Genomic DNA, 13,066 nt, shown 5'->3' with positions numbered 1-13,066 from the left:
CAGATCCCAATTAGTTTTCTTGAACCTGCGAGCACTTTTCCTTGGATTTGGCAGTTCTCAAGTGTTTTTTGGGTCCCCACTCAGAGGGATAGCTCAGCACCTTCCCTACCCCAAAGCTTCCCCAAGATCAAGGTCTATGCATGTGCACACATCCACGTACACACGTGTTCCTCGCCAACAGTTCCATATGTTGCATTTTCCTGGAAGCGAGACTCCCTGCTCATGTGCCTCCTTGGAGTGTTCCACACCTCCCCTCAGAGGTACATGAGTAACTGATGCTGAAAGGATTTGTACGGAAACTTGTCAGCATAATTGATTATTATATGGCATGTGCCACCAAAGACAGGTGAGCCGTCACAGAGCGGAACAGATCTGTGTGGGGCATGCATTTCCCGTTGGTTCAAGCTGGACTTCCTTCTCTGACATGGTGATTGATATATTTGTAGCTCTTCCCTAATGAATAGTGCCCCAGCATGGGTCACTGGAGCCCCCTGCTGAATAGACCCTGACATTGCCAGTAAAGAGAGGAAGGTTTTCAAGGTTTTGTGTTGTGAATTTTGTAGTTATTTGGGCGCTGAGGGATATGGCTAAGGATATGTGGATTTTTTCTTTAATGTATATATTTTATACATAAAATATGTAATTCCTTAAGAATTACCACCTCAAGAGAAGAATATCTGTGCCCACAGAAAATTCACAGCATGACCCAAAACACATATCTGTAGAATGAAAAAGTGAAACCATTTCAGTCTAGCCTTATTTTTTTATCCTGATGCTGTAGACCTCCTTGAAAACCTCTTTCTTAAGTCTTGTGTTTGTCCCCAAAAACATCTTATTTAAACTGGTGAGCTTGCTGTTATATAATGGAGATGGTAATGATTCTATACTTTTCTTACAACCCGTTGGGAAATTAATTGAGATATTATTTGTGAAGCACTATGGATTCTTGAGAAGAAGAGTGTTGAATGACTGAACCTATTGTTAAAAGGGTTGGGAATTATACTAAAAAACCAAAACTACAAGACAGAATTTTGGGCTAGATGGATCACTGGGTTGAATTGGTATATGCCTTCTTTTGTTCTTATCAGAGATTAGAAAATCTCTTCTTTTGGACCCCCAGTTCTAGTGACATAGGAAGAAAGAGTCAGGAGAGTGAGATAGGAAGGGCTTTTAGCAACCACACACTGACATGTGCTTCTTATGTAACAATCAGTGAGAGTCAATTGGGATTTTTGAAATTATAATGCTATGAACCACAAGTTTTTTCCTAACTTAGAGAAATGACATCATTGGTGCATGTAATCCAGCCTTTACTTCACCTCTACTGGCTTCTCTACGTAACTTTCTTATTTCTAGTTCCATAACAAAGAATTTTTGTGCATAGAATAAGCAGCGTGAAGCATGGTCTCATTTGGGTGACAGTGGAGCCAGAGATTCTAGGACACCATCACAAGGCTGTTGTAGAGGAAGCATATCATATGATTGTAGAGGGAGGAAGTCACTTTAGCCTACCATCTGATAGTTTTCTATTTTAAATACTGATTCTTGCCAGTTATTTTAGTTGTTAAAGGACTGTAAGTTTTGTCAGTACACTCTAAATTTTATGCAGCACTGGTCACTCTGCCCTATTTACAGCTCTACCTGTTTCTATCTTTTTGCGCATCAAATTTATAAAATACATCATCTACGTGCCTGTTGCTTTTATTGCCTTATTATCTATTTCCTTCTTAATACTAGGCGATCATTCTGCACTATTGGTAAGCAATGAATCCCTAGGAGTAGGTAAAATCAAAAGGTGAAACATGGCATTCATCTCTTGCAAGAAGGGCAATGGGGCGGGAAGGGTGGGGTGGCGAGAGAGAGACAGAGAAATATTTTCAACAATGGCCGATGCAGGAGTTGTTTCACTGAACTATCATGTTTATAATGAGCAGTTTTTTGTTTTGTATGTTTTGGTTTTATTTTTTGTGTGTTTTTTGCTTCTATTTTTGTTCATTGAAGGAGGATGTTGGGAGAACAGATTATAAATGCATGCTAAAATAAATTTTTAAAGGAGCAGATAAAGTCAAGGAAAAGAATATAGCTAGAGAAGAGAAAATGCCTAGGACAGACACTCAGGTAACACCCATACTTATGTGGCAGGAGTAGGAAGATGAACCGGTGAGGAGATTGAGAAAGAGAACAACCTATGAAGTTGGAAGAGAATGAAGACCAATGTAATGGAAATGAAATAAAGAAAGAGGATCCAAAAGGAGGGAATGATACATGGGGTCATACACGGTAGAGAGGTCAAGGAGCATAAAGACTGAGCAGAGACCATTGAGTTTCCTAATTTAGAGGTCACTGATAACCATGCAAAGATACATCTCAATAGTGTTAGAAAAAAATGCTATATTTTGGTTCTGCTACTTCCAACGTTTGTGACCTTGGGTAAGTCATTTCTCTGGATCTTAGTTTCTTCATTGTGAAATGAGAGTGTTGGACCAGACCACCACCATGTTGTGTTATAGTTATGAATCTATGATTCTACAGAGAGATGATCAGTCAGCAAACATTTATTAAGCGCTTCCTGTGTGCCGGGCAGGGTGATGTGGTTGTGGATAACATGATCAGAGTGAAGATGAAAGTGTGCCTGTAAGATGAGAAATATCCAGCTTTATAAGCCAGTGAATACTAGAAACCACTTTTCTTGAGGATTCTTAGGACTTCTTAAAACCTTCCCCTTGTTTTTGTTTTCAAATTTTGCTCCTTATACATTCCCTTGCTAGTTTGATTTTGTACTATTTGAGGTCTATGGTTTCATCACTGTAAAGAACTCAATATGAGAAAACTCCACCAATAACAAATCAACAATTTGTCTATAACTTCCGGTTCTAGAAAGTTTTCTGGGAACACTGAGAGGTTAAGTGACTTGCTCAGACAACTAGTACATGTCATAAGCAGGACTGGAACCCTGCTATCTCAGATTGTTTATCTTAAACTTAACATGTCTAAAACTGGATTAAAACCTCAGTACCCCCAAATCTAAAACCCCAATACCTTCTCCCCTTCCTACCTTCCGTATTACTGTTGAGGTCACTGCCATCTTTGTTGTCACCCAGGCTTATAACCTAGTTGTCATTCTCAACTCTGCTCTTTCTCACCTCTCATAATCCAATCTGTTGCCAGATCCTGTTGCTTTTACCTTCACCTCTCTTGCGTGTGCCCCCTTCTCTCCTCTGATACTGTTAGCACCCTGGTGCAGGCCTTCATAACCTCGTACCTGGGCAATTGTAATAGCCTGCTGGTTGATATGCCTCAAGTCTCTTCCCACTGCAGTCCATCCTCTACTCTATTATCAAAGTGCTCTTTTTAAAGTGAAGGTCTGACCATGTCACTCCTCTGCTCAATAAACTTCTGTGGCTCCCTGCTACCTCTAGGAATGTAAATGTAAAATCTTCTGGCTTTTAAGTCCTTTCATAACCTGGGTCTGTCCTACCTTTTTTGCTATTCTTTGTATCTGTAGCTCTTAGCAGCATGCCTGGCACATAGTAGGCATTTAATAAATGCTTGATTACTTGACTTGACCTCTTGCTAGCCCACTCTCCAAGATGTCATACTGCCTCACATTGTTAGTAATAGTGAAACAGGAAAACCTCAAAAGGACTATGTTCTTGCTTCAAGTTCAAGGGCAAGAGGGTAAAGGAGAAGCCACAGGACATAGAGGGCCAAGGAAACAGAAGCTGCGGTCAGAAGAAATAGTTTTTGGCAAAGGACTCTTTAGAGGCAAAACTGTCCTTAGAGATTTACACTCATCCCAGCCTGAAATACTTCCTTTGTTTTTTGTTTTTTGGGGTTTTTTTGTTGTTGTTGTTTTGTTTTTGTTTTTTTAGGCAATTGGGTTAAGTGACTTGCCCAGGGTCACACAGCTATTAAGAGTCAAGTGTTTGGTCTGAGGCCAGATTTGAACTCAGGTACTCTGACTTCAGGGCCACTGTTCTATCCACTGTGCCACTGAGCTGCCCCTGAAATACTTCCTTTGCTTCCTTAACAGATACAGCCTCATACGAACATTTTAAATATTGTACAAATCCACACAGATTAATGAAGTATAACTGGTTTCTTTTCAGTTTCTGTCCTCATTTTTATTGTCTTAGTAATTATCATAATTGTTTATAATTGGCTATAAATCATAGATTGCTGTAGTTTTTTAGCAATATAATCATTTTAGATTGGGCAGCAACGTGGCTCGGTGGTTAGAGCACCGGACCTAGAGGCAAGAAAATTCATCTTTATGAGTTCAAATCTGTCTTCAGTGTCTTCATCTGTAAAAATCATCTGGAGAAGGAAATGGCAAACCACCTCAGTATCTTTGCCAACAAAACCCCAGATGGGGTCATGAAGAGTCAGACATGACTGAAAAATAACAGCGATGACAAATTTTAGGTATGATAAATTCCACTGACCTATGTTCAGAATATCTTTTTAGTACACACCCATCGGCTGCAACAAGCATTCATTCACTTCTGAATCCCTAAATGGTGTCCTGCTAGGATAAGCCCTGGAGATAATGGAATAGCTGCAAAGGAAACATATTTGTTACTATCATCCTTTATTTCTCTTGTCATTATTTCAAGGATTTCCCTAGTACTGCCTTATGGAATACAAACTCTGCTCTGATGACTGTAAGTTAGTTGGGTTTTCATTTGTTTGCTTTGTTTTGTTTTTCTACATCCAGCTTTTTATTGAAAAACCTAGAGGTGAGAGGCTGTAAAACCAAGCGAGGCCACTTCGCAGAAAAACCTGACTTCTAGGGTTATCTTTCCCACTCACTTGTTTTGTGACCTGGGGCAAGTCAATTCCCTTCCTCTGTTTTTCTCACTTTCCTCAACTACAAAGTGATGGAGCTGAACTGAATACACTACACAATAAAGAGTCAGGGGATCTGGTGGTGCTGAGTGCCTGATAGTAAAATCCTTATAAATCTGTCATTGGCTCCACCTTTCTTATCTACATTTTTCTTCCTCTACTCCCCAATATATAACCTTCATTCCCATCAAGCCAGTTTTCTCACCGTTTCCCAAATGAAGTGAGCTCATACTCAGCCCCAAACCTGATGTATCTAATCACAATGTATCCCTGTGTAACCTTGAGCAAGTCACTTAACATTTTGTTGCCATCAATTTTTTTCATCTGTCAAAAGTGAATAAATAATTCCTGCCAGTTCTCCTTGGGAATGCTCTAAGTATATTAGAGAATACATTTAACAGTGCTTTGAGATGTTCAGAAGAAATACATTATTAAATCACAGGCTATTATTGAGGGTATCACTTAGTGTTTTTTTTTCCTTTTTAACTCACATTCTAGTTACTGAAGAGATTTTTCTTTTCCTGGAGAATGGCTCCTAAGACAGCACGCCATCTTCTGAATGATTCATTTGTGCTATATCTAGAGACACCTTCGTTCTCTCTCAGAGAGTTATATGAGCATTTGATCTTAACCAATTAATAAACCCTGCTCTATGAACATGAATTAGCATTAGAATGTGAATTAGTGACAGTACTCAGTCACTCTGAGCAAGTTAATCTCCACTAATGCCCTTCCATATCCAATGCTTCCTTGTGGTGTGGCGAGGGCTCTAGGCGCCAGAGGAGCACAAGCTCAGGTGGAGGAAGGCCCTGCCAAACTGGAGAAATGTTACAATCTGAGCGTCATGATAACCTGTCCCGCTTGGTCCCAGAAGGCAGTACTGGGGGCAGTGAGCAGAAGATTCAGAGACAGATCCTAGTTCAGTGTGAGGATAACCTTAATGGTGACAGCTGGCAATAAATGGGGTGAGCTGCCTCAAAGTGGGGACATTGGTACAGGACTCTTTAAGCAGAGGTTAGACAACGACACAGTGGGGGCATTGTCATCGAGTTGGTCAGGTAGGGGTCAGACTTTTCACTCAGAGCTCTTTGGATTCTGATCTTGTCAATGACCCTCTCCCCTTGTGTCATGGAGCCCTTTCCCTGACCCCTTTCCCCCCAAATACATATTTTAAACAACTCCGTGTCTACATGAAGTACTGCAAAAGACACAAAGCTAACTCATTTCCTGGCCGAGCCCCATGATGAGGAGATGCTGTCAGTGCCCATGATGCAGCATAACCTGTATTTTGAATCTGGGCGAGATTTTTAGATTCTTTTTAGCAGCTTGGGGACATAGAGCAGAACAGAATCAATTTCTGTCACTCACAGGCAAATATACAGGAACAAGATTATGGATCAGGGTGAAACTGCAGTGCTTTAATCTTAAAATCAATATAGAAAAGGAAGTTGTACTTGTGGGGATACTATAGAGACAGTAATTTGGGTTCCTATGCGGTTTTGCCCTACAGAAGATAGCTCTTCTCCCCTCACTCCTCTCAGTTTTTGATTAATATACTTCACCTCACCTTCTGATTAATATACCAAAAAAAAAAGTGTGGGGGGGAGGTAGAGGGAATGAAAGCAAAGAGATCTTCAGAATTGAATAAGAATGCTGATATAGTTCATAGCTATAGCTAATCCTCCATGGTCTTGGGAAAAGCTGTGTGCATAGGTGTTTTATATCCTCATTTCCTTTTGTTCCCTTCCCTTTTGATTTTCAAAAGAAATAAGAAAATCCTATAGTTTACACTGATAATTTTAGGAATCTCTGGTTTCATTGTTTCAGGTACTTACTCCACCATCATAGATCACATCCCCTCCATACCTTCTTCTCTTTTGTAGCTCTTGTCAGTCTTTCTCTGCATGCTTTATAGAGGATCCAGCCACTGCATAGAGGCCTTTCCTTTGATTCTTTTAATACCTCTGTGGCACCATTATTGCACTCAGGATATCCTTATTTATTCTTGCTTATCCTCCCTAGTCAACTGGCATGTCTCCTTTCTCAGTCATAAGCTGTGCTCAGTGATATCCCGTGGGCAAATCACTGTTGGTAACATGCTAGATCTCTTTACATTAAACATGCATCTTTCCACTGTCCTTGGAGTTACTTACCATTTTCCTTCTTCTGAGAAAATAGACAGTGGTGACTCATAGCTATATGATGTCATTGAAAGAATATTGGTATTCAGACTATGCTTTGACAGCACCAAACAGTCTGGGATTACTGAAAGCACTATGTAATTTCCCAAATATGCCTGGTACTAGGTAGATGCATAATAAATGCTTATTGAATTTAATGGAAATGCCATCCAGCCCGATTTCCTCCTCCTATTCAATTCTGTGTCCAATTTGTGGTTTATCTCCCTCTCTAAGGTCTTTCTGTGTGTATAAACTTACATAGACAGAGAAATAGAGCTATCCATATGTGATCACACATGTGTGAATAGATATACCTATATTCCATTTTGTAGATCTTTGTTATCTTAATTTCAGATGGTTCCATTCACTGCGCCTTGGACCTCCCAGTCCAGCTACCACTCCCTTATTAAGAATGTAAGCTCCTAGAAGGCAATAATTGTCTTGCTTTTTTTACATTTGTATCCTCAGTGCTTCATAAATGCATTTTTATCTGCCCTTCCATCCATTCATCCACAAATATTCTTGAAGTGTTTGAAATTAGTAAGATTTCACAATGAGCTGTCTACGGGTTCCTTTTCTCCTCAGTTCCTTTTTATAGTTTTGTGAATCAGTGTAGCTCACAGTCTTCCATAGTCCTCCAAAATATTTTGAAAATAAGCTTATATTACCAACTTAGGCTTCCCATAGCTGTAGTCTCTCCACACTTGGAAAGAGAGGATATGCTTGCTAGTGAAAGTGGTTTCTGGGTTCATTCCACCTCTTCATTGAGGGGAATGGTTTACATTGTTTAAACTCTCCAAAAATTAGTGGTAGATAAATGTTGTTACTTTTTTTTCTATTTCCCACTTTTAAGCATTAAGAACTTGTTTAAAAACAAGTCTGAGAAAAATATTCATATCAAATATCTCTGATAAGGATCTCATTTCTGAGATAGATATCTCAAATAAATATATATGGCCTAATGCCATTCTCTACTAGATAAATGGTCAAGCAAATGAACAGTTCTTAAAAGAAGTAATACAAATTATTGGGGTAGCTAGGTGGCACAGTGGATAGAGCACTGGCCCTGGAGTCAGGAGGACCTGAGTTCAAATCCAGCCTCAGACACATAATACTTACTAGCTGTGTGACTCTGAACAAGTCACTTACCCCCAATTGCCTCACCCCCCCCCAAAAAAAAAGGTAATACAAATTATTAACAGCCATATGAAAAATGCTCCAAATCACTAGTAGTAAGAGAAATATAAATCAAAATAAGGGAGCTTGTGCCTGATACCTAGCACATTGACCAAGATTACAAATGGGAATAGTTAGTGTTGGAGGGGTTGGAGTAATATGGGCGCACTAATGCGCTGTTGTAAATTGGTGCAACAACCTGGAAACTGATTTGGAATTATGTGGAAACAAATGTTTACAGCCGTTGACCCAGAGATACCTCCAATAGGCATACACCTCAAGGGGATCAGTGACAAAAAGAGAGGTCCCATTTAAGCCGAAATATTTATAGCAGCACTTTATGGTGGTGATGAACTGAAAGCAAAGATGCCCATTAATAAGGGTATGATTAAACAAATTGAGTACATGAATCTAATGGAATACTACTGTGCTGTAAGAAACATTTAACGTAATGAATACAGGTAAATGTGGGAACCCTTAAAGTAAAGCTTTAACAAAACCAGGAAAATAATATTCACAATGTCCGCGGCAATGTAATCACAAAACATTCCTAACAGAAAACTGAGAAATTATAATGACCAAGCTTGGTCCCCAAAATGAGCTATCCCCTCAGTTCTTTGTAGTAATATGACATGGTGGAACTCTGCATATAGATTTTTTTCCTTTTTAAAAAAATTCTTTATTATAAGAGATGGCTCTCTGTGAGGGGAAGGGGAAGGGGATACATTGGGAAATGAAGGAAATGAAAAAAAAAGAACAGGTAAAATTTTAAACAAAGTATAGGTTAAAGCTTCTGTTATCACACACTTGGCATTTAGTTTGACCTTTACTCTAACCAATCATTTGACAGCATACAAAGAATGAATTCCAAATAACTTCCACATCTTTAAATGTTTTTTTTCCCCTGTCTGTTAAGATATAGTCAGTTTCTTTTTTAAAATGATGTCATTCAGGACTGGCCATTGCTTTTTGACTCTTCTTAAAGAAGTTTTTCATGTTGTGCAGCGTATGGCTTCTCAGTAGTCTACAAGCCTTTGGCCTCTTTCATTTCTTGGTTTCAAATCACTTTTATTCCCAGCATAATGTTAAACCAGACATACTGCAGCTGGGCCATCATATGGCCAATTATGCACTATCCTGAGACATAGACAAACTCCTAGACTCAATTCCTGCTGAGTCCAGTTTTACTGTTCACTCCCACTGTGAACCCAGAGGTCCTTGTGCTCTTTTTAGCTAGCCCAGAGCAGAAACCATTTATAGACGCAGAACAGACCCTATTTCCTTTAACTCCTAAAGTTGTGGTTCCCTTCTGTATTCCACAAAACTTTCCCTGTGCCCTCAGCATAACATCCCTTGCCTACCAACCCACACATACTTTTCTCTCCCAGTAGCACAGGTATGGATGCCCTGCAGGCACCAAGGGACCACTGAAACAAGTTCTCCCTCCCCCTTCAAATATTGACTGGTCAGTGGAGTGAATTCTCTCACTGCAGTCTCACCCCACACACTATCCCATATTCTAGTCACTCATTTTACTGTTCATCTTTCTTTAGTGGGTCGGGCAATGTAACATACTGGACAGAGAGCTAACCTCGAAACCAGGATGACCTGGGTTCAAATACTGCCTTTGATCCAAACTGCCTAAGCAAGCCACTTAATTCCTCAGTGGTTAAGTAACTCTCTCAGGTGCTAGCTTGTACTCATAGAGGAAGTTTCTTTACCTTAAAGTTTCCTATACTAACGAAATCACAGGTCCAGGCTCTATCTTTATCAATTTTAATAGGATCATAGATGTAGACTTGGAAGTGATCTTGGAAGTGATCTTAGAGGCCATCTTGTCCAATACCCTTATTTCAGAGCTGAAGAACTAAGGTATAGAAAAAGGTTAAGTGACTTAGCCAGTGAGTGTCTAAGGGAGCATTTGAATCTAAAACATGCAGTACTCTGTCTCCAAAGTCATTCTGCCTCTTCTAGTCACAGCTTATCTTGGCCACAAAATGCTCCAATTCCAAAGGTCATTTCAGTATCTCATTCCGTTCTAACCAGTGACATTACCTAGAATGTTTAATCCATGTCTCCTTAGTACAGTTTCTGCTTCAACCCAGGAAGTATATCCACACACATAATTTTTTGCCGTCTTCCCCAGTGCTCACTTTTGCATTGAAGACACTGAGTATCAATGTGCAGGGTAACTTAGTTTAAAGTATCTTGTTAAGTTTTCATGGAATTTCTCTGTTTCATTTTCTCCAATGCAGTTATCATCATGGGTAGCTTGTTTACTTATGCTTACCCTGAGTATTGAAAGGTAAAAGAGCTGAAATAACCAACTGAATGTTATTTCTTGCTGTCTCTGGAAACTCCTCTATTGGCCTTGCTGTTCAACCCCAAGTCAGTCTTCCATTTACTTGGAACTTCTCTCTTTCGATTTCACTTATTGTTAGAACATCAGTGTGAATGTGGTTTTCTTCTTTGAGTAATATTAAACAAGGATAGCTCGTTGAATGACAAGAATTATATTAGTGTTTACAGATGTTGCATGAACTACACGAATCTTTAGCACTCTTGTTCCCCATCCTGCCACTCCATCACCATCATTATAGCAACAGAAGGGAAGCATGGAAGATTGAGAACCGTTTTGTGTTTCTGTTCGTTTCATGTGTCATCTGTTCATCTGGACAAGGCCTGGTAGACAAGTTGCTAGTGACGAGTTTCTCTGCACTTGGCTAGGTTGGTCTTGGGACAACAGACACATAGTCTTGCACCATCCCATATCCGAAGGCTCTCCAGTTTGAAGAAGTTTGTGCTCTGTTAACTCATTCTTCCAGAACCCCAGGTCACTTATCACCATGAGCCCTTGGAGTAGGACTTTTTTTTAGATTTCCCAACTCATTGGATTAATTATGTTCAGATAAAAACAATCTAATTTCAATGTAGATTTGGCCATTTCTGATGATTGAGCTTTTCACACTGAGCTATTTATTTAATTTAAAAATTCCCTCATGGGTCAGCCTCAAACTAGCACTTTAGAAATCATTTTATCTTTTACCGTGACCTCTCTACATGTATTGTACATATGTGCTGTATAACACAACTGTTGAATGAAGGAGTCCAGACTGTTGAGCATGACGCTAGTATTTCACCGAGGTGGAAGATCACAGGAATCAGTTGTATGAGTCTGAGGCGTAAGTGCTCAGAAAATAGTGCAAATGAGGAGGTTAAATGCTGCCAATGGGCAATCTTCAAGTTTACATTCTGATGAATATTGCACAAGAGTGTCTTTTTTCAGGTCTGACATCAACTTGTTACGTACCTGTGGGTAAAATGTGTATAATATTTTTTTCTTCTTTTGGGGTTTATATCCTCCATTTTTAAAACAGACAAAATTCCCAAAAGAAATGATGTGGTCAAATGAAAAAGGGTGTGTTTTAAAGTCAGAACAAATTTCTGGTTTTAATATCCCCTGGTAAAATAGAAGCTCCTTGAGAGTAGGAATTTGGTGGGGGGGGGCGAGGGATGGGAGATCTTTGTGTCCTTAGTGCCTAGGACAGTGCCTGGCACAGAGTAAGCAATTAATAAATGCTTATTGATTGATTGATTAATTTTGCTCTTACCTGATAGACCATGGATAAATCTGTGTCTTAAATTCTGTGCCTTATTTTCCTCATTTATGAAATGGAGAGAATACCTGTACTATCTTCCCCATAGAACTATTGTGAAGGCAACAGGTGTGAAAGCTCTAAAAAGTCCTTTAAAAACTCTCCATTAATTTAAAGTGATACTATTCCTGCTTTTACAACAGTAACAAAGCCTTGCATTTATGTAGTTCTTTTCTTCTTAGGAATTCAAAGCACTTCTTATGTAGCATATTGTTTCAATATCCTTGGGAAATAAGGAATAGCCAGGAAATATTTTCCTCATTTTATACCTTTGGAATTTTACTATATAAACAATAAAGTATGTTTCCCATAGTTCCTTGCACAAACAGAAATTGATGCTTCTGAACATAAATCTACTTTGGCTGGCTCCCAAGCAATTCATCTTTTCCTTAGATCAGTGATTTTCAAGCTTTCAAAGGTTGTAGAATCCTTCTGTGTTGTCCTTTTTGTCCTGGTCTGGATCTCTGATCTTTGCAGCAGATCAATGAGGTGATCTAGTTGATTCAAATTAGGCACATCCTCAAAAACCCACGGAAGTGTCTTATTGAAGCTGAGCAGCACAATTTGAAACTTTAAGGATTAAGTATGCAACATGTAAGTGTTCCAAAGTCCTTGAAAGAGCAGCCCTGGGTGAGACATCGCTGCTGACTCTGATAACCATTCTTCTGTTGTCTTTCCCACTTCGGGTAATATCAACATTAAGTTACTGTGTTATTTCTGTTTCCCGCTATCTCATCCCTTGAGTGAAGATCTCACAACCTTCTGTTCTGTCTGCATTTCCTTTTCCAGAGCACAATAATTGTGGAGAAGACCGTGCAAGACCTCATGAACCTGATGCATGACCTCAGTGCATACTCCGATCAGTTCCTCAACATGGTGTGTGTTAAGCTCCAGGAGTACAAGGACACCTGCACAGTTGCCTACAGGTAGAAAACTACTTTTAGGAGAAGAACACTTCACTTCAGAGACACATAGTTCATTGTTCACTTGTGAAGAGATTATAATCTTTCTTATTCATGGCCGTGCAGCAAAATGTGCAGCCCCAAGTTTGTCAGAAATCTGAAAAGTATGTGTATGTACATATATACATACATACATATATATAATATATATATATATATATATATATACATATAAGAATATTCACAAAACCTAACCCTGTAGCCCTCAGTCCACTCACCAAAAGATGAAAGATATGAGATATGA

At 39.3% G+C, this 13,066-nt stretch overlaps 1 protein-coding gene across 2 annotated transcripts in view; it reads left to right on the top strand.

Annotated features, from left to right (window-relative positions):
* Window positions 1–13,066, top strand: part of EXOC4 (exocyst complex component 4) — an 860,605-nt gene that overhangs the window by 674,944 nt on the left and 172,595 nt on the right. For both annotated transcript variants that reach the window (XM_021002278.2, XM_021002279.2), the window contains one exon: window positions 12,650–12,786. In XM_021002278.2, coding sequence (XP_020857937.1) covers window positions 12,650–12,786 — 137 coding nt within the window. The remainder of the gene's footprint in view (window positions 1–12,649; window positions 12,787–13,066) is intronic.

The sequence above is a fragment of the Phascolarctos cinereus genome, unplaced genomic scaffold, assembly GCF_003287225.1.
Source record: "Phascolarctos cinereus isolate Bilbo 61053 unplaced genomic scaffold, phaCin_HiC Scaffold_1;HRSCAF=81, whole genome shotgun sequence".
In the NCBI taxonomy this organism is placed as follows: Eukaryota; Metazoa; Chordata; class Mammalia; order Diprotodontia; family Phascolarctidae; genus Phascolarctos; species Phascolarctos cinereus.
The sequence above is the reverse complement of the archived record's forward strand: the minus strand, read 5'-3'. Positions and strand labels throughout refer to the sequence as shown.